Source organism: Lynx canadensis, chromosome C2 (assembly GCF_007474595.2).
Source record: "Lynx canadensis isolate LIC74 chromosome C2, mLynCan4.pri.v2, whole genome shotgun sequence".
Classification (NCBI taxonomy): Eukaryota; Metazoa; Chordata; class Mammalia; order Carnivora; family Felidae; genus Lynx; species Lynx canadensis.
In genome coordinates this window covers 71,462,118-71,489,775 of record NC_044311.2, presented here as the reverse complement: position 1 = coordinate 71,489,775, position 27,658 = coordinate 71,462,118, and the positions used below count along the sequence as shown (strand labels likewise).

General features: G+C 38.0%; 1 protein-coding gene across 3 annotated transcripts in view; it reads right to left on the bottom strand.

Moving 5' to 3' along the window:
* The window catches only part of MFN1 (mitofusin 1), a 50,735-nt gene extending 35,244 nt beyond the window's left edge, over nucleotides 1-15,491 (bottom strand). Inside the window, exons 1-7 of one of the 3 annotated variants that reach the window (XR_003971969.2) lie at nucleotides 15,058-15,459; nucleotides 14,212-14,330; nucleotides 11,159-11,294; nucleotides 10,157-10,319; nucleotides 5,258-5,382; nucleotides 3,868-3,976; nucleotides 2,329-2,436 (exon numbers count right to left, since the gene is read on the bottom strand). Coding sequence is in view for 2 of the 3 variants with exons in the window: in XM_030330555.2 (XP_030186415.1) it covers nucleotides 2,329-2,436; nucleotides 3,868-3,976; nucleotides 5,258-5,382; nucleotides 10,157-10,319; nucleotides 11,159-11,294; nucleotides 14,212-14,323 (753 nt within the window). In the remaining variant the exon portion in view is untranslated. Of the gene's footprint in view, nucleotides 1-2,328; nucleotides 2,437-3,867; nucleotides 3,977-5,257; nucleotides 5,383-10,156; nucleotides 10,320-11,158; nucleotides 11,295-14,211; nucleotides 14,331-15,057 lie in introns of all 3 variants that reach the window. The other 2 variants (XM_030330555.2, XM_030330554.2) reach the window with 2 other exon arrangements.
* Between the last annotated feature and the right edge of the window lie 12,167 nt (nucleotides 15,492-27,658).

The window sequence follows — 27,658 nt, the reverse complement described above, 5'->3', positions numbered from 1 at the left end:
GATATTTCCTAATTCTCTGATTAAATGAAACCCCAATTTGAAAAGAGTATAATCATACAACAGTTAATAAAAGCAGGATATATGGGGCGCCTGGATGGCTCAGTCGGTTAAGCACCCGACTTTGGGCTCACAGCATGATCTCACGGTTCGTGAGTTTGAGCCCCGCATCAGGCTCTGTGCTGACAGTGTAGAGCCTGCTTCAGATTCTGTGTCTCCCCTCTCTCTCTATGCCTCCCCTCACCGCTCAGCATCCACCCCCCACATACACACTCTCTAAAAATTAAATAAACATGAAACAAAAATAAATAAATAAGGATATAAAGCTTCATATTAGACAAAATTCCAATTCTGGGGGTGGGGGAGAAGAATGAAAGCAAATAATCTAACACGTGAACAGTGATGGGACAGTGTAAATTTTAATTTTTTATGCATTTTCTATTTTTATAAATAAACAAACTATGATTAAAATCAGAAAAAGAAATATCAAGTAAATTAAATATTTTTTATAGATCACAGACCAAATACCAGATACACTATTAAAAAGAAGTTTCTAGGGGCGCCTGGGTGGCGCAGTCGGTTAAGCGTCCGACTTCAGCCAGGTCACGATCTCGCGGTCCGTGAGTTCGAGCCCCGCGTCGGGCTCTGGGCTGATGGCTCGGAGCCTGGAGCCTGTTTCCGATTCTGTGTCTCCCTCTCTCTCTGCCCCTCCCCCGTTCATGCTCTGTCTCTCTCTGTCCCAAAAATAAAAATAAATAAACGTTGAAAAAAAAAAAAAAAAAAAAAAAAGAAATTTCTAGGGGCGCCCGGGGGGCTCAGTGGGTTGACCGTCTGACTTCAGCTCAGGTCATGACCTCACAGCTCGTGGGTTCGAGCCCTACATCGGGCTCTGTGCTGACAGCTCAGAGCCTGGAGCCCGCTTCAGATTCTGTGGCTCCTCCATCCCTCCCCACTCATGTTTTTTTTCTCTCTCTCTCTCTAAAATAAACATTAAAATTTTTTTTTTTAAAGAAAAAAAGCAGTTTCTAAAATCACCACCATGACTAAAATTTAAAACAAAAACAAAAATACCAAGTGTTGGCAAGAATTTAAATCACCTGGAACTCTCAAACTGCTTGGGAGTATAAGCTGGTACAAGCACTTTACAAAACTCGGGCTGTGTTTACTGAAACAGCATATTTACATGCAATCCACCGATTCTACTCCTAGATATATACTCACAGATTACTGATCTCTGCAGTAATGACATTTTGAATCAGATAAATCTTTGGTTGGGAGGGGCTGATCTGTGTTACGGGACTTTTAACAGCACCCCTAGCCTCCAGTAGGAGATGCCAGTAGCACAGTCCCTGAGCTGTGACAACCAAAAATGTCTCCAGGGGATCCTGGGTGGCTCAGTCGGTTAAGCGTCCGACTTCGGCTCAGGTCATGACCTCATGGCATGTAAGTCTGAGTCCCACGTCAGGCTCTGTGCCTGTGACAGCTCAGAGCCTGGAACCTGCTTCAGATTCAGTATCTCCCTCTCTCTGCCTCTCCTCTGCTTGTGCTCTGTCTCTCTCTCCTTCAAAAGTAAACATTAAAAAAAAAAAAAGCCTTCAGACAGGGCCAAATATTCCCTGGGGATCAAATATGCCCAATCCTTCACACTGAGAACCACTGGTATATATCCAACAGATATATACCAACAGAAGACATATATAAGAATGTGCACAGAAGCATTATTCATAACAGCTACATTCAGGAAATTTACCCAAATGGCCATCACTAGCAGAATGAATAAATTTCAAACGTAGTTATTTATAGGCTGAAATATACAGTAATGAAATGCACTTTATGCACAAAGGTATGGACACATATCACAAATGTAACGTTGAGCAAAAGAAAACTGGACACAAAAGTAGATACTATATATGATTCCATTACATAAAGCTGAATAACCAAAAAATTAATCAAGGGCATTAGAAGTCATGGTTAAGTGCTCATCCCTGCCGGAGGATGGAGGGGGTGCATTCTGAAGTGCTGCGAATGTTCTGCTTCTTGAGTTGGACACTTATGATCTGTATACTTTTCTGGTATGTTATACTTTAATAAAAAATTGTAACAAAGTTTCAAGATCTAAAATGATTACATGGTACTTCTTTAACAGACTTTTCCTTCAAAGTAGCTTAATATTCTGGTTTCTATCACGTATCCACTTCAGGGTTTCTATAATTACAGTCTTTTCTCAAGTAAGAGAACAGCTGCTTATGGTGTTTTATTATATAAGGTATACTGTTTTCTCAGATAACAGTGTACATTACTATATTTCAAAACTTAAAAAAAATAACTTACATCTTCCATATATTCTGGCTCTGATGCAGAGGCATCCCAACGATTATTCAAAATGAAAATGTTAGGTTTGGAAAGTCGCTCATTTACCTTGTGAAAAAACTGCTTTTCCTATAAAACATCAAATACCAGTGTTATGTTCACTTTTAACAGCTATTTTATATTTACATTTATAACTGAAGCTCTAATCTAAAAGTTTGAACCATTTAGACAACAGTGATTAATGCCCACTGATAAAGGATCCCAAAGCACTCTGAACATTAAGATTCTCAAAGGTGAGAATATTGTAAGAAGGCCAAAGTGAAGATTTTCTGCCCTTGCCATGAGTCTTTTCTGAAATTCAATTTAACAGATATTTATCTGTCTCTACTATTTGCCGAATACAATAGGTACCGCTGGATATAAACATTATATATTTTCAAAAAGCTACCTCAAATCTCTTTTAATGTTTAGACTAAGTAAATTAATAAGACCTGTGTACATCATAATAAACAACAGAGAAAGGTATGTGCCATAAATGCTGCAAATACATGCTATGCTTATTCAAAGAGACACCCTATCTAGCTAGAATTAGAAAAAGCTCCATTAAGAAAGTGGTGATAAAGATAAAGAGCTTAAAAGTACTGACAATGGCTTTCTGAAAGATGAGAAGCTGGAAGCAGGAGAACTGTGTGCAAAGAAGAGCATAAACAAAACAAAGACGGAGAAGTCAGAATGTACATCAAAGTTTGTTTACCCAAATAATGGAGTTACTCTAACAAAGATTTTAAACATAGATCTGTTTTTTTAATCATCAGACTATACACTGTCTGTGCTGTCAGAGTAGCCTGGTCTATGTGATAACAGATTATTGGAGGGCACACAACTAACAGTGACAAAACAGAGGTCTGGCTGGTAACACCTAGGTTATAAATGATCTTTGCCCATTTATATACTTTCCAGGAATAACAATTTTAAGAAAATCATACTATAGGTTTGGATATTAGATACCTATAAACTCGAGTTTATTTGGGATGAGTCTGGCTCTAGACATCCTCAAAAATCTGTGAAGTCTGACAGCACTTTAGAATGCATATAGGTAAGCTGGAACCTAGTGTGTACATGGGTAAAGCTGGAAAAGGCTGACAAAACTAAAAATATGAAAAGCCTTGTCTGCCAGACATGAGGGTTGGGGGGCAGTGGTGAGGTGGGAGTGTTAAACATTATTCAAAAGGCTTAAGTCATCATCCTAACAATTCTGGTGCCCATTCCTTCCGAAACTGGCAAATAACCACAATCAATGTCAACAACATACACGTATCACACCTTGAATATAAAGATTTACTAGCAACTAGAGCCATCATGCCCTAGATTCCCAATGATACTCTGGGAACACTCAAGACCACAATCAGCTCTTCAGTCCCATGGAAACACAAACTCCTTTGCTCTCCCTTGATACCAGAGCTTCTTTCGAATCCAGGATCTGGATTTCCCTTACTTTTCAGAATTAACAGACACCATTTCATTTCCTACCATTCAAACATAATAATGATTAAATCCTACCGTGTTCATTAGTGTTGATTCAGAGTTTGCAACCAAAACGAAGACATCAGCATCTAAGCAAAATTTATCAATCCAGCTATCCAGCTCTGTAGTGACATCTGTACCCGGACTAATGGAAATAAGATAAACTTGTATTATATAACAATATTTTTTAAAAAGAAAATGTGATTATAGAAAGAATTCTTTTAACTTTTATAAATTGTTTGAAGTCTAAAAACTATTTCTACCAGTTTTCAGCACAAAGCCTAAGAGATTTACTTTCTTATGTATAAGAGAGCATTTGTGGCAAGGTGAGTCTCTGTTTTATAAACTTCTATATTTATTCTGCTGACAAGGAACTCTCAGAGCCTAGCCAATTAACAAGAAGTGCTAAAAAATTTTACTTACTAAAGACAACCTTGTAATTTTTGATAAAGCAAGTAACATGGTCACTATTATAATCTTTCAAATCTTTATGCTCTGAAAGGATGAAAAATAAGTACTGAAAAAAAACAGGCAAATAGGTAACAAAAATGAAGGTGCAAGCACCCATGTCCAGTACAGCTCAGTAAATACTTCAGTGCTCGTGAGCATAAAGAATAAAACACCCTCTGCTAGGCATAAGTTTAATATATAATTGATACCATAAAAATTATAACGCAACTGTCCATACACTGGTTTGATGTATCCCTGTAACAAGGTGGCAAGATGACAGGCGGGGGTCATGGATACAGTCTGGTCATGAAATAAAGCAAAATTAAAAGCTCATCACCAGAACCAATATGGTTTCCAGAGAATGCTAAAATTTTAACTGAAGAAAACAAAAGAGCATACCAAAACTTTAAAAAAATCATTTAACTACCTTTTTTGGTAGGACATTGCTTAGATATACATTATCATTTTACTAAACACCAATGTAGCAAAAAACACATAGTAAATGAAGACTAATCAGCAGAGTTGAAAAAAAATTCCCAAAGTACTTAATTCTTGAACCATGAAAAGTTATGTGAACTGTCCAGGAAAGTTATTTTGGGAAACTTGGTCTCAAGAATGAATTTGTTACTAGTTAAAAACTTTACCTATCAGAGTTATCTTTATCTCTCTAGTTATTTAGAATTAGACAGTCTGCAAGATCCAGCTATTTATCCAAACTACAGTCAATATAGAGGGGGAAAACAAAGTGGCTATCCTTGAAATTTCTTGTAATAGAATTAGACTGGGAAACTGGCACTTTATGTAACCAATAAAAAACAAAACCAACACCTTATGTGTTCTTTAACAATCTAGCAAATGAGGACAAAGCAGCAATTGAGCACTTAAATTTTTATGTGTTACATGCTAAAACAAGCAGTATTATTCTATTAAATGAATCTTTAAAGGAGAAAACCAATTCATATGTATGTAATTTTACCTGTCCACTAAAACCAGGTCATCTCTCAAGAGGGCACATTTTGCCTTTGGCCAAAATACATGCACAAGACAGCCAGCTTTCAAGTCTTTATCCATATGAAGGGCATGGGCCAGCTGATTAACTGTCTAAAGTAGAAGGGAAAGAAAATACAAAACTGTGCTTATAATAAAATTCAATAAAAAACACTATGATTTGGGGCGTTCACTTTTGCAAAACATGTATAAAAAGCAGAAGTTTAAATAACTTGAAATAAAACCATCTCAGCAATCTCGAGAAAATGAGTTTTAGAATTACCAAGTAGAAAAAAAATGGTACGCTTGAAACAGTACTCATATCATTCTGCACAAATAATCAGAGCTGGTAACATTCTAAATGTCCAACAAATGACTTCTGGCAATGGAATCCTATGCAACTCTTGAAGCTGATATTATATATATGAAAACAAATTCACAATATATTAAGAGAAGTCAAAATAGCACATATGAAACCATTTTGTTTACAAAATACTGAGAAACACACATTTAACTCTATACCAAAGGCAAGGACTTCCACTGGTTTTGGGAAGCATGTGAGTTTTGGAAATACCATTAGTATTTTCTGTCTCTTCTAAAATGTATTGCCTTTTTTTAAAATTTTTTTTTTTAATGTTAACTTATTCTTGAGAGAGACAGAGACAGAGTGTGAGTGGAGGAGGAGCAGAGGGACACAGAATCTGAAGCAGGCTCCAGGCTCTGAGCTGTCAGTACAGAGCCCTGTGGGGCTTGAACTCACGAGCCATGAGTGACCTGAGCTGAAGTCGGATGCTTAATCAACTGAGCCACCCAGGCGCCCCTAAAATGTATTGCTTAATAAGGGGTGAAAATAGAAGAAACATCACTATTAACAAAGGTTTGAAAACACCAGAGTAATAATAAGACCAAAGTGAGGCACCTGGGTGGGTCAATCAGTTAAGCATCTGGCTCTCGGGTTTTGGCTTAGGTTATGATCTCACGGTTTGTGGGTTCGAGCCTCACACTGGGCTCTGCGCTGATAGCGTAGAGCCTGCTTGAGATTTTCTCTCCCTCTCTCTCTTTACCCGTCCCTGGCTCTCTCTCAAAATAAATAAACTTAAAAAGAAAAAACACCCAAAGCAATATGAGAAGTTCAATACATATTCTTTTAATAAAGGATTTTTCTCACCAGGCAGTCACTTACTCACATAAGCATGTTTAACATCAATGACTATACCTTCTCTTTCCATTTAAACTCACTAAAATATTTCTATTTCTCAAGATAACTTCTGAAATATACTAATTTATTAATGTGTTACTTTAGTATCTTTCATGTGTACACGTTAAATACACAATAAATACAAAGAGCTTAATATAAAATTAATATTCAAGGGGCGACTGGGTGGCTCAGCCAGTTGAGCACCCAACTCCTGATTTCCGCTCAGGTCGTGATCTCATGGTTTGTGGGATCGAGCCCTGCGTCAGGCTCTGCACTGACAGCGAGGAACCTGCTTGGGATTTTCCCTCCCCCTCTCCCTCTACCCCTCCTACACTTCCATGGTCTCATTCTCTCTCTCAAATAAATAAACATTAAAAAAAATTTTTTTGTTTTCCATTAAAAACACCAGGGCACCTGGGTGGCTCAGTCAGTTAAGCATCTGACTTCAGCTCAGATCATGATCTCATGGTCCATGGGTTTGAGCCTCAAGTCAAGCTCTGTGCTGACAGCTCAGAGCCTGGAGCCTGCTTCTAATTCTGTGTCTCCCTCTCTCTCTCTCTCTCTGCTCTCCCCTGCTCATGCGCACTCTCTCTAAAATAAACATTAAAAAAAAAATTTAGGGGCGCCTGGGTGGCGCAGTCGGTTAAGCGTCCGACTTCAGCCAGGTCACGATCTCGCGGTCCAGGAGTTCGAGCCCCGCGTCAGGCTCTGGGCTGATGGCTCAGAGCCTGGAGCCTGTTTCCGATTCTGTGTCTCCCTCTCTCTCTGCCCCTCCCCCGTTCATGCTCTGTCTCTCTCTGTCCCAAAAATAAATAAAAAACGTTGAAAAAAAAATTAAAAAAAAAAAATTTAAAGTAAAATTAATATTCAAGGAAAGGGCACCAGCACACATATCTTTACAATTAATCTGTGCTTTGTATCCAATTTTAAAGGGAAACATCTATTTTCAAATGGGCACAATAGTCCTGATCAGGGTTGAAGTGAATCTTCACAGTGACAATGTTAGCTAGGTTTTAGTTTTGTTTGCTTTCATCAAGTTTTTGATAGAATTATAAATGTGTACCAATATCTTGATGCCTGGTCTATAAAATTAAGATAATAAAAAGCACCTATCTGATATAGTTGTGGTATGACTGGAGTTACTGCAGGTATTTAGAATAGCGTTTGGTACTTAGCAAGTGTGCAATAAAGTATTAGCTGTAATTAGTGCATCTCTTTTACTTTTTTTTAATGCTTATTTATTTTTGAGAGAGAGAGAGAGAGAGAGAGAGAGAGAGAGAGAGAGAGAGAGGAAATCTGAAGTAGGCTCCAGGCTCTGGGCCGTCAGCAGAGAGCCTGACGCAGGACTTGAACCCACAAGCTGTAAGATCATGACCTGAGCTGAAGTCCGACACAGGTGCGTGCCCCAGGCATTTCTTTTACTAAGGAAAACTATTACAGCATGAAACTCAAAGTCTATACTTTAACACAGGCCACTGCTTGAGGTGAACAAATTTAAATTTTGGAGTAGGGGAGAGGAGGAAAAGAGTATGAAGGATTGGAAGTAGAGAGCACAGACCAAGAAATAGGAGGTAACTACTTTAAGGATCTAAAGCCACAGGTAGTTTGAATTTTGATTTGGTAAAAACTTGATCACAAAATAAATGATTCCTTCATTTACATGGGTTAAAAGTTTGAAAATATTTTCAGAGGGGTGCCTGGGTGGCTCAGTCAGTTAAGCATCTGACTTTGGCTCAGGTCATGATCTCACAGCTTTTGAGTTCAAGCCCCACATCAGGTTCTGTGCTGATAGTATGGAGCCTGCTTCAGACTCTCTGTCTCTCTCTCTCTCAAAAATAAATAAAAAATAAAACATTAAAAAAAATTTTCACAAACATCACCTCCTTTATTCCTTCTAACTAATCTGAAGAGTATTACACAGATGAAGTTACCTAAGCTAGCTCAAACAACAAACTCACAGAACAAGAACTAGACCGATGAATTCAACTCAGTTTTGCAAAAATTAAAACAGCATGGATCTTTAAACACTGAACTTTTGCACTTGTGGAAGAGATCTTAAGACACAAGTGGATGGGGCACCTGGGTGGCTCAGTCAGTTAAGCGGCCGACTTCCGCTCAGGTCATGATCTCGCGGTCCGTGAGTTCAAGCCCCGCGTCAGGCTCTGTGCTGACAGCTCAGAGCCTAGAGCCTGTTTCAGATTCTGTGTCTCCCTCTCTCTGACCCTCCTCTGTTCATGCTCTGTCTCTCCCTGTCTCAAAAATAAATAAAACGTTAAAAAAATAAAAATAAATAAAAGACTCAAGTGGAAAAAAGAAAAGACTTAAGAAAGTGATCACAGGGGCGCCTGGGTGGCTCAGTCGGTTAAGTTTCCGACTTCGGCTCAGGTCATGATCTCACGATCCGTGAGTTCGAGCCCCACGTCAGGCTCTGTGCTGACAGCTCAGAGCCTGGAGCCCGTTTCAGATTCTGTGTCTCCCTCTCTCTCTGCCCCTCCCCTGTTCATGCTCTGTCTCTGTCTCAAAAATAAATAAACGTTAAAAAAAAAAAAAAAGTGATCATAGTGAGAAACACTTTTTTCTTTCGGCTGAAGGAACTTAGTGGCACTGAACTCCTTAAGAAATTTGTTAAAAAAGGGGCACCTGAGTGGCTCAGTAGGTTAAACATCTGGTTTTTTAATTTTTTATTTAAAAAAAAATTTTTTTAATGTTTTATTTATTTTTGAGACAGAGAGAGACAGCATGAGCAGGGGAGGGGCAGAGAGAGAGGGAGACACAGAATCCGAAGCAGGCTCCAGAGCTGCTTTAGTACAGAGCCTGACGTGGGGCTTGAACTCACAAACAGCAAGATCGTGACCTGGGCCAAAGTCGGACGCTCAACTGACTGAGCCACCCAGGCGTCCCTTTTTTTTTTTTTTAATGTTTATTTATTTATTTTGAGAGAGAGTAGGCGAGGGGAGGGGCAGAGAGAGATGGAGAGAGAGAATCCCAAGCAGGCTTAACATTAAGAGGATGGAGCCTGATGTGGGCATGATCCCAGAGACTGAGATCATGACCTGAGCCAAAATCAAGAGTCGGATCTTTAACTGACTGAGCCACTCAGGCACCCCATGCATCCAACTCTTGATCTCAGCTCAGGTCTTGAGCTCAGGGTCGTGAGTTCAAGCCCTATGTTGGGCTCCAAGTAAGGCATGGAGTCTACTTAAGAAATTTATGAAAAGTAGGGAATTGTCACTGACCCTTATCTGATAAAACTATTACAGTTATTCACGAATGTGCTTATTAATACTCCAAAGATAAAACAGTTTCTAAAGACACAGACATGCATCAAACACATGCCAAGGCCCAATTTTTTAAACAAAGTTTTCTTTTAAAAGATGAGAGTAGATGAGATTAAACAGCAACAATACACTTCAATAATGTTATTTTCAGAACATTATTTTTAAAATGTAATAAACTTTTAACTCTAGTTTACTTTAAGGACATATTTTATTTTTCTAATAATTTAGCTCTGAAGCAAAGGAATTTTAGAGAATTCAAAATATTAGTGATGGCTTTAAAAGCTATGAGTTAAAACATCAGTAGTTCTTCTATCTCTAGCAATGCAGACATCCTACAAAAAAATTTTTAAAAAGAACAAGTTAAGGGCATTATTTCAGGTACATTATGTTGCTAACAGTCAAAATATTATACCTTCACGCTCTTTTTTTCATCTGATCCTTCTGTCATAAGATAGGCTTTATCTCCATCAGTTCCTTCAACACTCAGGAAGCAATTGGTTGTATGGCCAATCCCACTAGGGAGGACTTTATCCCACAACATTGCATTGATAACAGAGCTCTTCCCACTGCTCGTCCTGAAGAATGAATATATAAAATCATGAAGACAAAATAGAACAGTAAAAACTTCAGAGAATAAATGAGAAGAAATACTTTAGACACAGCGGTCAGGAAAGGTTTCTGAGGTTATAACATTTAGGAAAGGTTTGAAAACTGAGAAAGAGCCAGACATAGATAAAACAAGGCAAAGGGAATTCTAGGTACAGGAAATCCCAAGTGCTAAAAAAAAGCCCCAAGATGGATTTAAAAGGCCTATAAGTTAGTTTAGTGAGTAAATAAATGCTTCTGTTGATACACAGCACATGATATTTGAGCAAACAAGTATGGGCCTAGTCATTTGTTTTTGTATCCCTAGTGCCTCATACAGTGCATGGCACAAAGGAAGTTAACAAATGATTCCTAAATGAACATATAAGCTGTGGCAGAGATCACACCGTCATTCTCAACAGTTATGTTAACAAATGACTCTTCCTACTCTCCCTCTCTCTGGGAATCGTGGGGCTGAGAATTCTTTCGGAAGACATACCTGGTAATAAGAGAACTTTTAAAAAGTCAAAAATTATGCATATCATTAACCCGTATTTCTATGCTTAGGACTTGGCTAAGAATCCAATTCTTAGAGATGAGCATCCTTAAAAAATAAAAATATGACCTCCATAAAGCCTTTTATACCAAGAACTAAAATGAACAAATTCTTTTAGATGCTAATAGCTTTAGCATTTAACACAAGGAGAAACTCTTACAGGGAGAAGGGGGAGAACCATCCCTTGCTGAAACATCAGAAACAAAGTTGTGGATAGGACTTAGAAAACCTGATTTCTGGAAACTACCCTTGAGAGAAATAATAAAGGATTACCTGCCAAAAAATGCCACTTTCATATGCCTCCGAGACAGCACCTCACCAATGATGGAAAGCTTGTTTTTATAACCCTGTATTTCTATCAGATCATCCTCAGTAGCTATTTGATCAAGTTCTGGATTCTTGTATGTTGCTACAAAATTGAAATGGTGTTAGAAAAAGTGGTAAAGATGAACATTAAGTGAATTATACAAAGGAATTGCTAAGATATGCATATATTTTGGCTTTGCTCTGTATTAATGTGGCCATTTAAAAAGTAAAAATGCCATACTATCTGAATATTTGGCAAAAGGTGAATACTTTATTGCAACAGGTCATAAGAATCCTGCCCAAAAAAGCTTCAAAATTATTAAAAATTATAGGGGCCCAGTCCAAAGGGTATTTATTATTCACCTAAGTCTCAAAAATACAAGATACTCATCTGAGACAGGGACACCTGGGTGGCTCAATCGGTTAAGCATCTGATTTTAGTTCAGGTCATGATCTCATGGTTCATGGGGTCGAGCCTCCTTGGGGTTCTCTCATTCCCCTTCCCTCTCTGCCCCTCACCCACTCACATGCACACTGTCACTCAAAATGACTAAACTAAAAAAACAAAAACAAAAATACCCATCTAAGACAAAAATGTTTTTCTGAACAGAGAAATTAGAACCTAATTATCTACCTATTATTGTTCCATCCTGACTAAAGGGAAAAGAGGGATCCACATACTAAGAAATAGCGAGGTTTGTGAATGGCCACCCCTATAAAATAAAGATATGGTTCAAGTGGGTCTCCAAGCTAAGTAAGACATCGCTACCTTAAAACTTCTTGTCTTGGGGCGCCTGGGTGGCGCAGTCGGTTAAGCGTCCGACTTCAGCCAGGTCATGATCTCGCGGTCCGGGAGTTTGAGCCCCGCGTCAGGCTCTGGGCTGATGGCTCAGAGCCTGGAGCCTGTTTCCAATTCTGTGTCTCCCTCTCTCTCTGCCCCTCCCCCGTTCATGCTCTGTCTCTGTCTGTCCCAAAAATAAATAAACGTTGAAAAAAAAAAAAAAAAACAAACAAAAAAAAACTTCTTGTCTTCTCAGAGGAATGGGGCAAAACAGCTCATTTAACATAAAAAGATAATTACCAACTATATCCTACTCCAGTCAGGCTAGAGGTAACTGCTCATCCCAGACATAACCTCTTGTCCTCCAAGGATGGGGGTGGGTGGAAAAACTTGGGTTTGAAAAGCAGAAGCCTTTCAGTTTTGTTTATATTTCAGGAACATACACTTTTACATATATATTTTAAGTGGTTACTACAGTATCCATTACAGACAGTTTTCTATTTTTTATCTTTTTTTATTGAAGTATAGTTGGCTTACAATGTTGTATTAACTTCACCCCAGTGAACTGACAACTTACATTTTCATTATCTCATTTTATTTATTTATTTTTTTAATTTTAATTTTCTTTTTTTTTTTTTTGAAATTTATTGACAAATTGGTTTCCATACATTCATTATCTCATTTTAAAGGTAAAAACATGGAGATTCGTTTGGCTATCTGGTACTAATAAGACACACACACACTGACACAGCTTACCCAGTGCTCATGTAATTAAACTCCAGCTTTTACAAATCTCATCATCCTTTTCAAGCACATTAGTAAAATATATGCAGTTAGGTGAATAAAGATGAGACTGGCTCAAGTATCATTACATTCACCTTGTTTTTCATGTTATTCTTTCTCTTCTATGTTCTTCCTAATTTATCTTTTTGTCTCTTTTTTGCAAGAGATTTTCTGAGATTGTAAAAGCAGTAAAATTGAACTCGGACTATAAAGCTGTCATTCACTAGCTCCTAGTATTATGCTCAATCTATAATGGGTTCAATACATAGAAGATATTGCATTTAATTTCACTTCCCATCAACTTTGTTTTGAGTATATATAGCTGACCTATCAACTTTTTAAAAACAATTTAAAAGTCACTGTGCCAGCTCAAATTCTTTCAAAACTGGAAACAGAGATTCGATACCATAACTTTTTTCCCCGTCTCATTCAACAAAACTTGAATTGTGTCAGGTTTGGTGATAAGGACGCAATAATAAGGCATGATCCCTATCCTCAAGCTAAAAATCTGGTGAGGGAGGGTTAGGAGGGACAAGGACAAAGTCTGATTTTACCAACCCACCAAATGTTTCCTCACAGTCACTGGAGAAGTTTATAAAATCCCTCCCTTTTCATTGTACCGTTGATGGTCATGTAATCTTAGGAACCAGAAAATATTTCAACAGTTCTCTCCAAAGCAGTATTCCCTAATAAGACATTCCTCACCAACCTTGAACAGTGACACTCAAAGAAGATTTCTTTTGCCCTTTCCCCACCGAATTCCTGCCTCATTTGAGAAGATAAGATAGGTCTGAGATCTAGGCTGACAGCTGACTTGGGGAAAAGAGAGGAATAATAGCTTAAATGTGGGCTGCCTGACTTAAGTCTGGGCATTTACTAGCTAGGTGCTCTTGGGCAAGTTGCTTAAATTTTCTGTGTCTTGGTTTCTTCATCTTTAAAATAATTATAATTAAAATCTGTTCCAGTGTTGATATTTAATGCATTATTGATATAATAAAGTGCTTAGAATAGTACCTCAATGCAAGCACTTATTTCTTAAGTTGTTATTAATAACATTTAATCTTCCTCTTATGGAGGGCAAAAATGGGTTTTGTTATGGCATCTCTCCTAGATTATAACACAATGCCTTATATATGCGTTCTGTAACTAAGGGTGAAAAGGATAAAACACCTTATTTTCTTTAAAAAACTTTTTTTTTGTTTTTAATGTTTATTTTTGAGAGAGACAGAGCATGAGTGGGGGAGGGGCAGAGAGAGAGGGAGACACAGAATCTGAAGCGGGCTCCAGGTTCTGAGCTGTCAGCACAGAGCCCAACATGGGGCTTGAACCGACAAACAATGAGATCATGACATGAGCCGAAATGGAGCGGTTAACCAACTGAGCCACCCAAGTGCCCCACCTTCATATTTTTCATATATTCTCAACAGTAGTATTTAAAAAACTTAGAGAAACTAACCTTCAACAAAATGGGATCCTTCGGTAACAAACTCCAGTAATTGGTCAAAGATTGCAGTAATTGCCTTCTTAGCCAGCACAAAGTGCTTCAGTGGAGAAGCAGTTTCCGCCATTATGTTACTGGGTAAAGAAAATAAAAGTTAGAAAGCACAAATTAAACTATACGATAAAGACATGCAAATGAATGACACCTTCCTGCCACATTAATTCCCCAGTAAAATAAACTGCCAAAATACTTTGAGATAATTTTATTTTGGGGAGAAGTGTTTTAAACTTGTGATACTCCACCAAAATAAGTTAACTCTATTGGACAAAACCTTGGTTGCCAATTTCTACTTTATTTCCCTTTGGTGAAGATGAAACTAATTGTGGCTAAATTGTGACTACTCCCAACTCTTAGGCACATCAAGGCACAGGGTTAGCAAGAAGGAGCAAGTTCACAAACAACAAGTTTCTCAACCTGAAGCTCTAGAGGGTGGAGGTGAATACAGAGTGAAGAAATAAAATTCCAAGATCATAATGTAATACTGCCACTTAAAAAAAAAAAAAAAACAACTCTCATCACAACAAATAAACGCGACCATTAACGTTTCCAGCTAAAGTACCAAGAACTTCAAGGAATTTAAGTTCAAATTTTTTTTTCTGGCAACTTCTCACGAAAAAGACACTAAACAAAAACGATTACACGCCAGTCTTTTCCTGCTGTGTATGCGTGTGGAATGAAACGGAGTGGCCATGAAAAAAGAGCTGAGCCTTCCCGAGGGTCAGGAAATGAGTGAGTGAAGGAGCTGCGTGGGAAAACCGGGGTGAGGGCAACGAGCCGGTTCAGTCGGGTGTGAACACCTACCTTGGGGAAAGGCCTTCCACACCGGGCGCTGGAGCCCCGCTTGCAGAGCTAAGGGCCGGACCTCACCGCTGTCCCGCGTGCGCCAGCCCCGGACCGGGTTCCCCAGCCCCCGGGCTTCAGGCCCGAGCCTCGCGGGCTCCGCCGGCCCGACACGGCCGATGGCCCAGTTGGCAGACCTGCCGGCTAGCTGCTTTCACGCAGAACCGCGGCGGCGCCTCGTCACACAGCGCCCGCACGACTCTCCGCCCCCTGTCCCTGGCCTCACGAAGGTCACCCAAAGCGAAGTGAAGCGGCCGGCGGCCGAGGCAGGAAGCACTCACACTGTCCCGGCTCCGGCTTGTCACCCGCCAACCGCAGACCAGCCTCAGCCCTTAGGCCTCCTCAGCCTCCCTAGAGGGGCTGGGAGGCGGAGAAGGGGTAGGAGGGGTGCCAAAAGGGCGGTCACTTCCGGTCTCTTGTCCTCCCCTATTTTGTTTGGTTCCGTGACCGGAAGTGCATCTACGCTGAGCTCCATTTTTCTTAAGGGCAGAAGGCAGGGCCTGTTGAGGTTAAGGAATGCTACCGGAATTGTTTTCCATTTCCCCCGTATTTCTGCCTTCCGTCTCTTCTCCCTTCAAAGTCTTCAAAGCTCTGTCTAGTTTAGGCGTGGGTAGCTTCTAGCGTAGCGAGGGAGAGCTAAAAGGAGTTGGGGTGAAGTGGGATGACGTGGGGTTAGGACTACCAGATGAGGGATTCCTGCTTGCTGTACTAGCCGCAATAAAGGAAGACCTTTTCACCACTTCACTACTCTCTTCTGTTGTGTAATTGCTTTCTGGGCTGGGAGTACAGCTGTGTTGTGTGTGTGTTCAATTACTTTCGAGGTGAGACTTAGGAAACTGATGTATTGGTGACTAGTGCTTCTCAAACTTTATACTTAAGCTTTGGGTCAGAGATGAGGCCTGAGAACATGCATTTCTAACATCCTTGGATGCTGCTGGTCTGTACATAGCTTAACAGATGTCCTGGAGATTTCTTTCCAGAGCTAGTGAGATGCAGTTTTGCAAGTGAAGCCACTTCACCTTTCTGAACCTCAGGCACTTCACCTGTAAAACTGGAGTACTAATTAATAATACTTATCTTATAGGTTGTTGTGAAAATTAAATGGGTCGATAGCATGTAAAGTCCTTATAATATTGCTGAGAATATAGTTAGAAATATTGATCTTCTATTGGAACAGATGAATATCAAAAAATGAAATAAATTACATCATTTCAGACGTGCTTAGTATTCTGAAAAAGAAAAAACGATAGGATAGACTAGATGAAGAAAAATGAGAAAAACAGCCACATAGGTTGATCTTTTCTGAGAAGGTAATATTTCCTTGATTTTTCCCAGGAAGCCAATCCTTGGAATATCTGGAGGAAGAGTGCCCAAAATAGTGGGGACAGGAAGTCCAAAGGCCCATAGAAAGGAGAGTGGTATGCTGGGTGAAAAGAAAAAAGGCCAGTATATCTGAGATGCAGAGAGGGAGAGAAAATGTGGGAAGTTTAGAGGGCAGGAGGTTTAGAATCATATAGGTCAAGGTCTGAAGTTTGGATTTTATTGTAAGTGCAGTGGCTAGCTGTTTTAAACGTGGGGACTGATATGATCTGATTTTCCTTTTAAAAGGTCACTTTGGTTGCTCTGTGGGTAGTGGACTCTACCAAGATTCCACAGACAATGTTTATTAAAGGGCCCAGTCCACTGGCTGGAATTAGAGACCTCTCACTTAAAAAATGGATTTAGGGGCGCCTGGGTGGCTCAGTCAGTTGAGTGTCCGACTCTTGATTTTGGCTCAGGTCATAATCCCAGGGTTGTGGGATCAAGCCCGGCATCGGCTCTGTGCTGAGCTTGGAGCCTGCTTGAGATTCTCTCTCCCCCCTCCCCTGCTCCCACTTTATCTCTCTCTAAAATACAAATTAAAAAAATTATTAAAACAAACTAAAAATGGCTTTTAATATTAATAATATACTAAAGCCCTAGGCATAATTGCAAAATAAACTAGAATCATTTGACTTCAGTATTTTATGATTTTTAATCCCTTATCTCTTCTCACCTCTCCATAAACAAATACACACAAATACAGTAAGCTAATCATTCTGCTAAGAATCCTTATATTGTCCTCTATCAAAATTTGTTTTCCAATAAAGTTCTATTTCTACAATAGATAAAGATCTGCTTATGTAAAAAAACTTCACATTATGATGTAAATGACCAAGGGCAGTCGTATACTTTTCTGGCAGGAGGGTTACAGTGTGTATCAGTCAGGGTTCACAGGGCAAGAAACTTATCACAAAGCATTAGCTTCTGTGATTGTGACAGCTGGCTAGGTAAATCCAAAATATGTAAGGCAAGCCATCAATAAGGGCAGAATGGAAATTCTTGGGCAGGAGATGATACTGCAGCCCACAGGCACCATTCCTTTCTAGAAAAACCTCTATTCTCCTCTTAAAGACTTTTAACTGGTTGGATCAAGCCTACCCAGATTATCCCCAAATAATCTTCTTCATATAAAATCAAAGACTTGTAGATGTAATCACTAATACTTTCCCAGAAACATCTAGATTAGTGTTTGATTGAATAACTGGGTACCATCGTCTATTCAAATTGACACGTAAAACTGTCTATCACAATGTTATTGTCTATTTGGGAAATTATTCAAAATTTATAATGTGAAGGCCTTTTGACGTAGCAATCCCAGGAAAGTAAACATGTGGACAGACACTTAGCTATAAATATATAACTGGGGCGCCTGGCTGGCTCAGTAGTAGGGGCATTCAACTCGATCTTGGGGTTGTGTTTGAGCCCCACATTAGGTGTAGAGATTGTTTAAATTTTTTTTTTTACATTTTATTTATTTTTGATAGAGAGACAGAGCACAAGTAGGGGAGGGGCAGAGAGAGACAGAGACACAGAATCTGAAGCAAGCTCCAGGCTCTGAGCTGTCAGCACAGAGCTTGATGCAGAGCTGGAACTCACAAACTGCGAGATCATGACCTGAGCCAAAGTTGGATGCCTAACCGACTGAGCCACCCAGGCGGTCCCCCCTCCCTTTTTTTTTTTTTTTTTAATTTTTAACGTTTTTATTCATTTTTGAGAGACAGAGTGCAAACAGGGGAGGGGCTGAGACACAGGGAGACACAGAATCCTAAGCAGGCTCCAGGCTCCAAGCTGGCAGCACAGAGCCTGATGCGGAGCTTGAACTCACAAACCGCGAGATCATGACCTGAGTGGAAGTCAGATGCTCAACCGACTGAACCATGCAGGCGCCCTGGCGTAGAGATTGTTTAAATAAAAAAACAAAACAAAACAAAACAAAAAAACCTTGAAATGTATAACCAAATATTATAAATATATATAAAAGTACAAAGAAATATAGAGTAAAATATTATTTAAAACCATGAAAAATTGTGAACAATTTAAGTGTTCCCCCAGAGGAGAGGGCTTAGATAAATTATGGTATGTGGACAGGATGGAATATGATATAGTCATTAAAGATTGTTTTAGAAAAATACTTACACAGACTTATTCACCAGTATATAAAAATATTTTCATAAATTATGTGTAATACATATATTTTATTTCTGGATGACGATATTACATGTGATTTTTTTTCCTTTGTACTTCTCGGTTTTCACATTTTCTATATTGAGCATGTATTTCTACAATGAGAAAATATAATACATAGTTTATTTTTAAAATTTTTATATGTTTAATTATTTATTTTGAGAGAGAGAGAGGGAGGGAGAGAGTCCTGATACTGACAGCACAGAGCTTGACATGGGCTCAAACTTACAAACCTACTGTGAGTCATGACCTGACCTAAAATCAAGAGTCAGAGGCTAACCCACTGAGCCACCCAGGCGCCCCACATAGTTTATATTTTTAAATTCTTAATAAAACATATACATGTCTATTACCAATACTGGCTCGTAAGTACTATAATTTACAATGGTGTCAAGGCATTAACCAGAGGGATGAAATTTTAAGGATGAATTTCAAGCATCAACCAGCATGTGGAGGGTGAAAGCCTTTACCACTTTTAAGATCTATTCATATGTTCATTCAACAAATACCTATTTAAGGAGAAATCTTTTTTTTTTTTTTTAATTTTTTTTTCAACATTTATTTATTTTTGGGACAGAGAGAGAGAGACAGAGCATGAACGGGGGAGGGGCAGAGAGAGGGAGACACAGAATCGGAAACAGGCTCCAGGCTCCGAGCCATCAGCCCAGAGCCTGACGCGGGGCTCGAACTCACGGACCGCGAGATCGTGACCTGGCTGAAGTCGGACGCTTAACCGACTGCGCCACCCAGGCGCCCCTAAGGAGAAATCTTTTAATGGTAAAGTGTGCAACTTGAAATCTGAAGACCATAGTTCAAGTCTAGACTATGCCACTTAATAGCTATGTGAAATCCTTAACTACTAAAATCATTTTTGAGCATAGGGAATCTCAAAGGGAACTTTCACTTTATATTGTTTGAATTTTTAAAATCATCATAGTAAAAATCATGATTAGTTCTGTAAACAATAATTACATGCTTAATGTAATTATTGTATTATATATATATTTAAAAATTTTTTAGTGTTTATTCATTTTTGAGAGAGAGAGAGAGAGAGAGAAGGGCACAGAGAGAGACACAGAATATGAAGAAGGCTGCAGGCTCTGAGCTGTCAGCAGAATGGGATATGGGGCTCGAACCCACGAACTGTGAGATCATGACCTGAGCCGAAGTCGGATGCTTAACCAACTGGGCCACCCAGGTGCCCCTAATTATTGTATTTTAAAGTAAAAATCACATTGTTATAAATTATATTATAATAAATATTTTAATATAATAAGTAGTAAATAATTTAATTCATTGCTTTTCTTTTAATGGAGCAGACTTTGTAAGCAAAGACCAACAGAGTAAACATAAAGAAGACAAAAACTGGGGTGCCTGGTGGCTCAGTCTATTAAGTGTCCAACTCTTGATATCCACTCAGGTTGTGATCTTGGGGTCTTAAGATCGAGCCCCATTTGGGCTCCACGGTGAACATGGAACCTGCTCGGGATTCTCTCTCTCTCTGCCCCTCCCCTGCTCGTTTTCTCTCTCTCTCTAAAAGTAAATAAATAGTTTTTTAAAAAGAAGAAAAAATATATAAAGGCTAAAACAGATACAGATTAACAAAAACTAAAATGTAATTGTTCCAAAACCTTACAAATTTGACATACCACTGCCAATCTGTTCAAGAATGTAAAAAATGGGTGCCTGGGTGGCTCAGTCAGTTGAATGTTTGACTCATGGTTTTGGCTCAGGTCATGATCCCAGGGTTGTGGGATCAAGCTTGCAATTGGACTCTGCACTGAGGATGGAGCCTGCTTAAGATTCTCAGATTCTCTCTCTCTCTCTCTCTCTCCCTCCCTCCTTTGGTCTGCCCCTCCCCTACTTGTGAGCACACTTTCGAGAATGTCAAAAACAAGAGAAGACATAAAGCAAGGGGGAAATAACTCCAGATATATACTATAAATACCAATAAATTTGAAAACTTAAATGAAGTGTAAAATTTCTCGGAAGCCATCAAATACCAAAATTGTCCCAAGGAAAAAAAAGAAAAATTGACTAAGTTAATAAGCATTCAAAAAACTGAAATGGCAATTTCCAGTGTGTGTGTTTTTAAAAGCCAGGCCTAGATCATTTTAGAGGTGACTTTTTACCAAATCTTTTAAAAAGAGATTAATCTTATCTCAAACTTTTTTTTTTTCTTTCCTGAGAACAGAAGAGAAGAAACAGCCAACTCACTTAGAAGAGTAGAATAACCTTGAGGTGCAGCTGGGTGGCTCAGCTGGTTAAGTGTCCGGTTCTTGATTTCTGCTCAGGTCATGATGTTGTGCTTTGTGGAATTGAGCCCTGAGTAGGGCTCTGCACTGTCAGCAAGGAGCCTGCTTGGGATTCTCTCCCTCTCTCTCTCTCTCTCTGCCCCTCCCTGGCTTGCCTGTGTGTTCTCTCTCTTTCTCTCTCTCTCAAAATAAATAAATAAACTTAAAAAGAAAGAAAGGATAACCTTGATACCACATTGGATAGGCGATATAAGTAAGGAAAATTACACTTAAGCAAGTTCCCTGACAGGAACTGGTTCCCTTTGGGATTTTGGCTGGGGGATGGGCGAGGGAGATGGCGCGGGCGAGCGCCTTTGTTCCCCACCAAGCTGAGCTCTGTCGTCCGGGACTCAGCAACTCTCCCTCCCGTTGTCTTCCAGCTTTCCCAGAAAAATTACACTTAAGAACACAGAGGCAAACATTCTCTATGAAACGTTGGCTAACTGAATCCAACATTAGATTAAAAGCTTTTAGGGTGGCTAGATGGCTCAGTCGGTTCAGATTCTGACTCTTGATTTCTGCTCAGGTCGTGGTCTCTCAGTTTGTGGGATCGAGGCCCGCATCGGGCTCTATGCTGACAGTGTGAAGCCTGCTTGGGATTCTCTCTCCCTCTCTCTCTGCCCCTCCCCCACTCACGCTCTCAGTCTCTCTCAAAATAAACAAAATAAAACAAAGTTTTTGTCTAAATAGGATTTTCCTAGGAATACATAGATAATTCAACATCTGAAAATCAACCAATGTAATTTGTATTAGCAGAGTAAGGGAGAAACCTCACATATTTATCTTAATAGGTACAGAAAAAGTCATTGCTTAAGTTTAACACCTACTTATAATAAAAGTTCTTAGAAAACTAAGGAAACTGATAAAACTACCTACCAAAACCTATAGTAGATATACTTTAAATATACTTACTGGGGAAACTTTAGGAGTCTTACATCTAAGACTAGAAACAAACAAACAAAAAGAATGCCTGCTATTGCTACTTCTCCTCATTAATGGTGCTCATTAGTAATAATAGTGGAAGTTACTACCAAATTCTGTGATAAGAAAAAAAGAGCTATTAGGGACATTTAATTCCTTAAATTTATGTCATTTATAGCAGATTATATGATTATTTACATTACAAATTAAGCAAAGATAGCTATTAGAACTAAGAAGACAAAAACCTGAACAAGGTATTTGTATACAAAATCAATGGTTAAAAAACCAGAAGCCTTCCTATATACCTGTAATAACCAGTTAGAAAATAAACATGTCAAAGCAACCCAAACTGTAAAGAATCCAGGCATTGACTTTACAAAAACTACAAATGACCTTTATGAAAAAATTTAAAAGAATGTTAAAAAGAGACATAAGAGGAGAAATACACAATTTTTACAAAAGGAAAGATTTTAACATTGTAAAGATGTTAATTCCCTCCAAAATGATTTATAATTTTCATGTAATTACAACAAGACTTTAGATGGAATTAGAACTAATCCTAAATTTACATGGAAGAAGAAAAAAGTCCACCAATAACTAAAAAGTTCTCAAAAAGAATAGTAGAGGAGGGGCACTTGGCTGGCTCAGTCAGAAGAGCATGCAACTCTTGATGTCGGGGTTGTGAGTTCAAACCCCACGTTGAGTTTAGAGATTATTAAAAAAAAAAAAAAAAGAGTAGAGGACATAAGTTCACACTACCTGATGTTAAGACATATTGCAAAGCCCTAATATTTTAAGCATCCTGTATCTGTTAAAGCCTGTGATACTGTTGCTAGAACAGAGGAATATAATAAGTACAAAGATTCATATACCAGTCATGCCCATGAGGAGTTGATATATGATAAAATTGATATCATGATCACTGGGGGAAGATGCATTATTTAACAAATAGTATTAGGGAAATTGTCACATTTGAATGAAAAAACAAACAACCTGAATCATACTAACACACAAAGAAACTCAGATGTAGACATGAAGGGTATATCCAGAAAATTATTAGGGGAAAATGTAGGAAAATAATTTTATGACACTGGGGTTAGAGAAGATTCTGTAAACAAAATGCAGAAAGCATAACTTGTAAAGGGAAAATGTAATGGATCTATCTACATTAAAGATTTCTGTTCAACAAAAGACATTAGTAACATACAATCTGGGAATTTTTTTTGCAGTGTATATAGAAAACAAAGGACTGATATTTACAATTTATAAAGAACTTTTGAAAATCGACCAGGAGAGGCAGTCCACAAAATAAGAAACCAAAATGTCTCATAAGCATACGGACATTTCCAATCTTGTTAGCAATCAGATAATGCAAACTCAAATAATAATAATGTACTACTTTATGCCCCTACGATCTGCAGAAAATTAAAAAGTGGTAGGATACTAATTTGGTGAGGATGTAGGGAAATATGGTCTGCTGATGGGGATATAAACTTTAGCTACTCTGGATAATATTTTGGAAGTATTTCAATCACAGGTATACTATGTGTATGTATATAACTCAACCCACCCACACACCCCCAAAGAAAACCAAAACAAACCCAAAAAACTTCAACACATAAAAGAATGTTATGACAGTCTCGTGCATTAAAAAAATACTTAGAAGTGCAAAAGTCACTCAGTTTGATATTTAACTGAATTGACTTCAGAAAGGTGACAGAGAAGCGTTTTCTACCTTATGTGGTAAATCTCTTTGAGGACAAGAACCGTAGTTTATTTATTCTTATATTCCTGAACTTGATAGTAAATATCCTATAGCTATTTGTCAAACTGAAGAGTAGTGAAATAGACGTTTTTAAGGAGCTGCAGAGTCCATGAACTGTTTGAGAAAATTTAGTAACATTACATCCACTGTCCATGGTTACAGTCACACAATTATAGTTAGCAAACAGGGATCAAATATCAAAGTCATATGCTTTGGTCCAGTACTCTCTAATATGTCATTTTCTCTCTTTAGGTGTCTGGTATAACATTTTGTGAAAAAAATGGGCACATTAAAAATTTTTTTTAAAAATATTTATTAATTTTTTGGGACAGAGGAGAGAGACAGAAAGAGAGAGAGAATGAGTTAGGGAGGGTCAGAAAGAGGGAGGCACGGAATCTGAGACAGGCTCCAGGCTCTGAGCTGTCAGCACAGAGCCCAACATGGGGCTTGAACTCATGAACTATGAGATCATGACCTGAGCTGAAGTTGGAGGCTTAACCAACTGAGCCACCCAAGTGCCCCCCAAATAGGGCACATTTTATTTTTCTAAAGAAAAATTTTTGAAGTGTAGTGGGGAGTTAGTTTTGTTTATTCTAGCTTAAAAAACATTTGACTAATGGTATTAGAGAACCATTTTTCTAAGCTATAAACAAGAAGCTTAGATCAGGATTTTGTATTCTCAAATTTTAGTCTTTCATGTATCACATACACTCCTTTTTCCATGCCCATGTATCATTATTATTTACTTCATATTTTTCTTCAAATCAATTTGTTTTTTCTTAAAAAATCAGTTTTGTCCTAAGTAAAAATATTAATAATTAGATTTGATGTGATAGTTAACATATAATTTACAACCATGAAAATAAAACTTATACCACATACAATTATGTTTATATGTTGTGCACTTTGAGTTTGGATTAGATGACCTCTGAGGTCCCTCCCAGATAGACTAACATTCTTTCATTCTAGGTTAGTTCCTCTACCTGAGCATTTTAATTATTCAGTAAACAAAACTGATCAGTGCCATAAGGAACTTAACTATAATCTTGTAACCATAAAGAAGTATTTATTAAGATCTGTGCCATGATATTCTGCTTCATAAAATCCAAGATAGATATGCTGAAATTTATAAATTCAGTACAGCCAAACAGCTGTTAGATTGGAACATATAAAATATTTATAGTGTATAGAAAAAAGTGATGTGGTATATGGTATGAAGGAAGTAACTTATTTTAAGTTAGGGGAATAGAAGAATTAAAGAAAAATTTACTCTCACCTTGTTCATTGGGAAAACTTTACTCTTTTAGACCTTCTGGAGACTCAAATGGAGGTGTGTAAGAGTTGCAAAGATGAGGGTAATTAACCATAGATTTTGTCTGAGGAATATGTTTCAGAAACAGGAATAAGGCCATAAAAAGAAGAGGCAACCCTAATAAAACGAACAGGGTAGACAGCAGAAGAGAATTTAATGTTCTCAAACTTCAGCCAATCAAAATTCAGAACAGAATGGTGAATGGCCTTTAAATAGAGAATTAAAGAAGAAAAAATTACCCACCAGAAATTACATTTGATGGGTATGATTCCAATTCTTGGTCTCAGGTTACTCTGAAAAAGAAGGGCAACAAAAGTGTCAATTGTTTCAACTATAATGTTTTTTGGTAGTGGACACTATCTGGGTAAGATTAAAAACTAGAAAACTTTTGAGTTTTCATTCAAAACCTACTTTTTATTAAAAATTTCAGGGCATAAGTCATTCAGCTCAATATTTTTAGCAAGAGAAAGCCTATCCAAGTTATATTCATTTGCTTTTTTAAAACCAAAAATAAGTAACAATTTTAAAGGTTTTGGTAACAAAGATTCTTTAAAAAAACTGTGTAAATAGTGGTGCCTGGGTGGCTCAGTCGGTTAATCATCTCACTCTTGATCTCGGCTTAGATCTTGATCTCTTGAGTTCAAACCCCGTGTTGGAGCATGGAGCCTACTTAAAAAACAAAAACTGTCTAAATAATCATCCTTCTTTAACTGTGGGAATAATACTAGTAGATAATATAATATTCCTATGTAGCAAAGTGAGAAAATTGCTTCTTTTTAGAAGAAATTACTCTTCACAAATGTGATTTATTTTGGGTTTGAGTAGTTACCTGTTTAACACTAAGATTATTAAGGAGAATGAACTTAAGGAAGTGTGGTAACTGATGCTTTAAAATGCAAAGTCTTTATCCAGGAAAATTATTTTTCCATCACTTGTATGGAAGTAGGCTTCAAACAACTGTTACTCTTAAAATTTTTAGTTTTTAAATTTACAAATTGAACATATCACTTCATATAAACGTGAATTACATATCATAACTTTTAGCGTTTTTTTTTTTTTTTTTTTTTTTTTTTTTGAGAGAGCACAAGTGAGCAAGGGGCCAAGGGGAGCAGAGAGAGAGAGAGAGAGAGAGAGAGAGAGAGAATCCCACAGGGGAAAAAGAGGGAAAAAGAGAGAGAGAGAGAGAGAGGCGGGACTTACCTGAAGCGGGGTTCATGCTCATCCCATGTGTGTCTCAAACTCATGAACCCGGACATCATGACTTGAGTTGAAGTCAGATGCTTAATGACTGAGCCATCCAGGCACCTGACAACTTTAAGCTTTGTGAATTTATATTATACAATACAAATGTACACATTCTTCTTAGATTTGAATGTTGTCTTAAAAGATTAATTTATGGATAGTTAAACCAATATAAGGAGTATATGTAAATCCATAACCGAAGTACCATGTCTAAAAATTCTTGTAAATACTCTATCTTTGGTCATCAGAACTGAAAGTTACAGGTAAAGAAATATATATCCCCAAATTTCATTTTAATTTATAGGAATGAGACTGCTAATTGTAGGGTAAACCTGACCAACCAAATTTGCTTCTCCACTGGGATTAACATTTGGCCTTAACTACTTGTTTTCACTTAAATTCTTAACGAGTATTGATATTTGGTAAGCCAATCTACTTTCCGAATGTGGCCATTTGATTTTTTACTTATTTTTAAGGCTTTTTTTTTTTTTTGAGAGAGAGAGAGAGAATGAACATGAGTGGGGGAGAAACAGAGAGAGGAGGGGGGAAGGGGAGACAGAGAATATCCCAAGCAGGCTCCATGCTCAGCCCAACACGAGGCTTGAACTCACAAACTCATGACCTGAGCCAAAATCAAGAGTTGGATGCTTAACTGACTGATCCACTCAGGCACCCCATGGCCATTTGATTTTTATTAGCTTTTTCAAATTATAGCTTGTAGTGCTTTTAGACATAAAAATTCTACTAAAAAACTAATCATAGTAGTTTGGGAAATATATTAAACTTCTTGCAAAAGGTAGTTATACTGACAAAAACAAGCAAAGTAAGGTTAATGGTAAAGTGCCAGGAATTAAGTAATACAGTGCTTTGCAAATCAGATTTAAAAATTAGGGACAGTGTTAGTCTATTGGAAAAAAAAAAAAAAAACAACCAAAAAATAAAAACTTGTATATATTACACCTGCCAACAACTCAGCAATCACCTAACAGGCTATAGGCCCTGTGAAATGGAGAAACTGGTTAATACGTGATGACATGTATTCAGGAAACCGAAGACAGGTGATTTTAAACGGTAAAACTGGCAAATTTGCAGGCAGGAAGAGAAGCTTTTGAGTAGTGCACAATCACTTCCAAATTTTGGAGTACAGGGGAAATTTGGAATTTCATAATAACTAATAGTAACGTGAAGACAAAAAAAAAGCAAGAAAAAAAATGGCCCAACACTACTGCCAAGAATTCTTGATGCCAAGAATTCTATTGTAGTGCTAATAAACATCATTATCAGTTATGTATTCTTAGACTTGAAATGTGGTTCAAGTCACAAAAGAGATCAGTGGAATTGTTTCTGAGGAGAAAAAACCCAGAGTAACGAGAAAAATTTCTTTTTAAGTAGGGTTGTTTTTACAAAGAAGTTTTTTAAGCTAGAAATATAGACCAGCTATCCAAGCAATTTGTGGTGTCATCAACTTATCTGAAAGCTGAG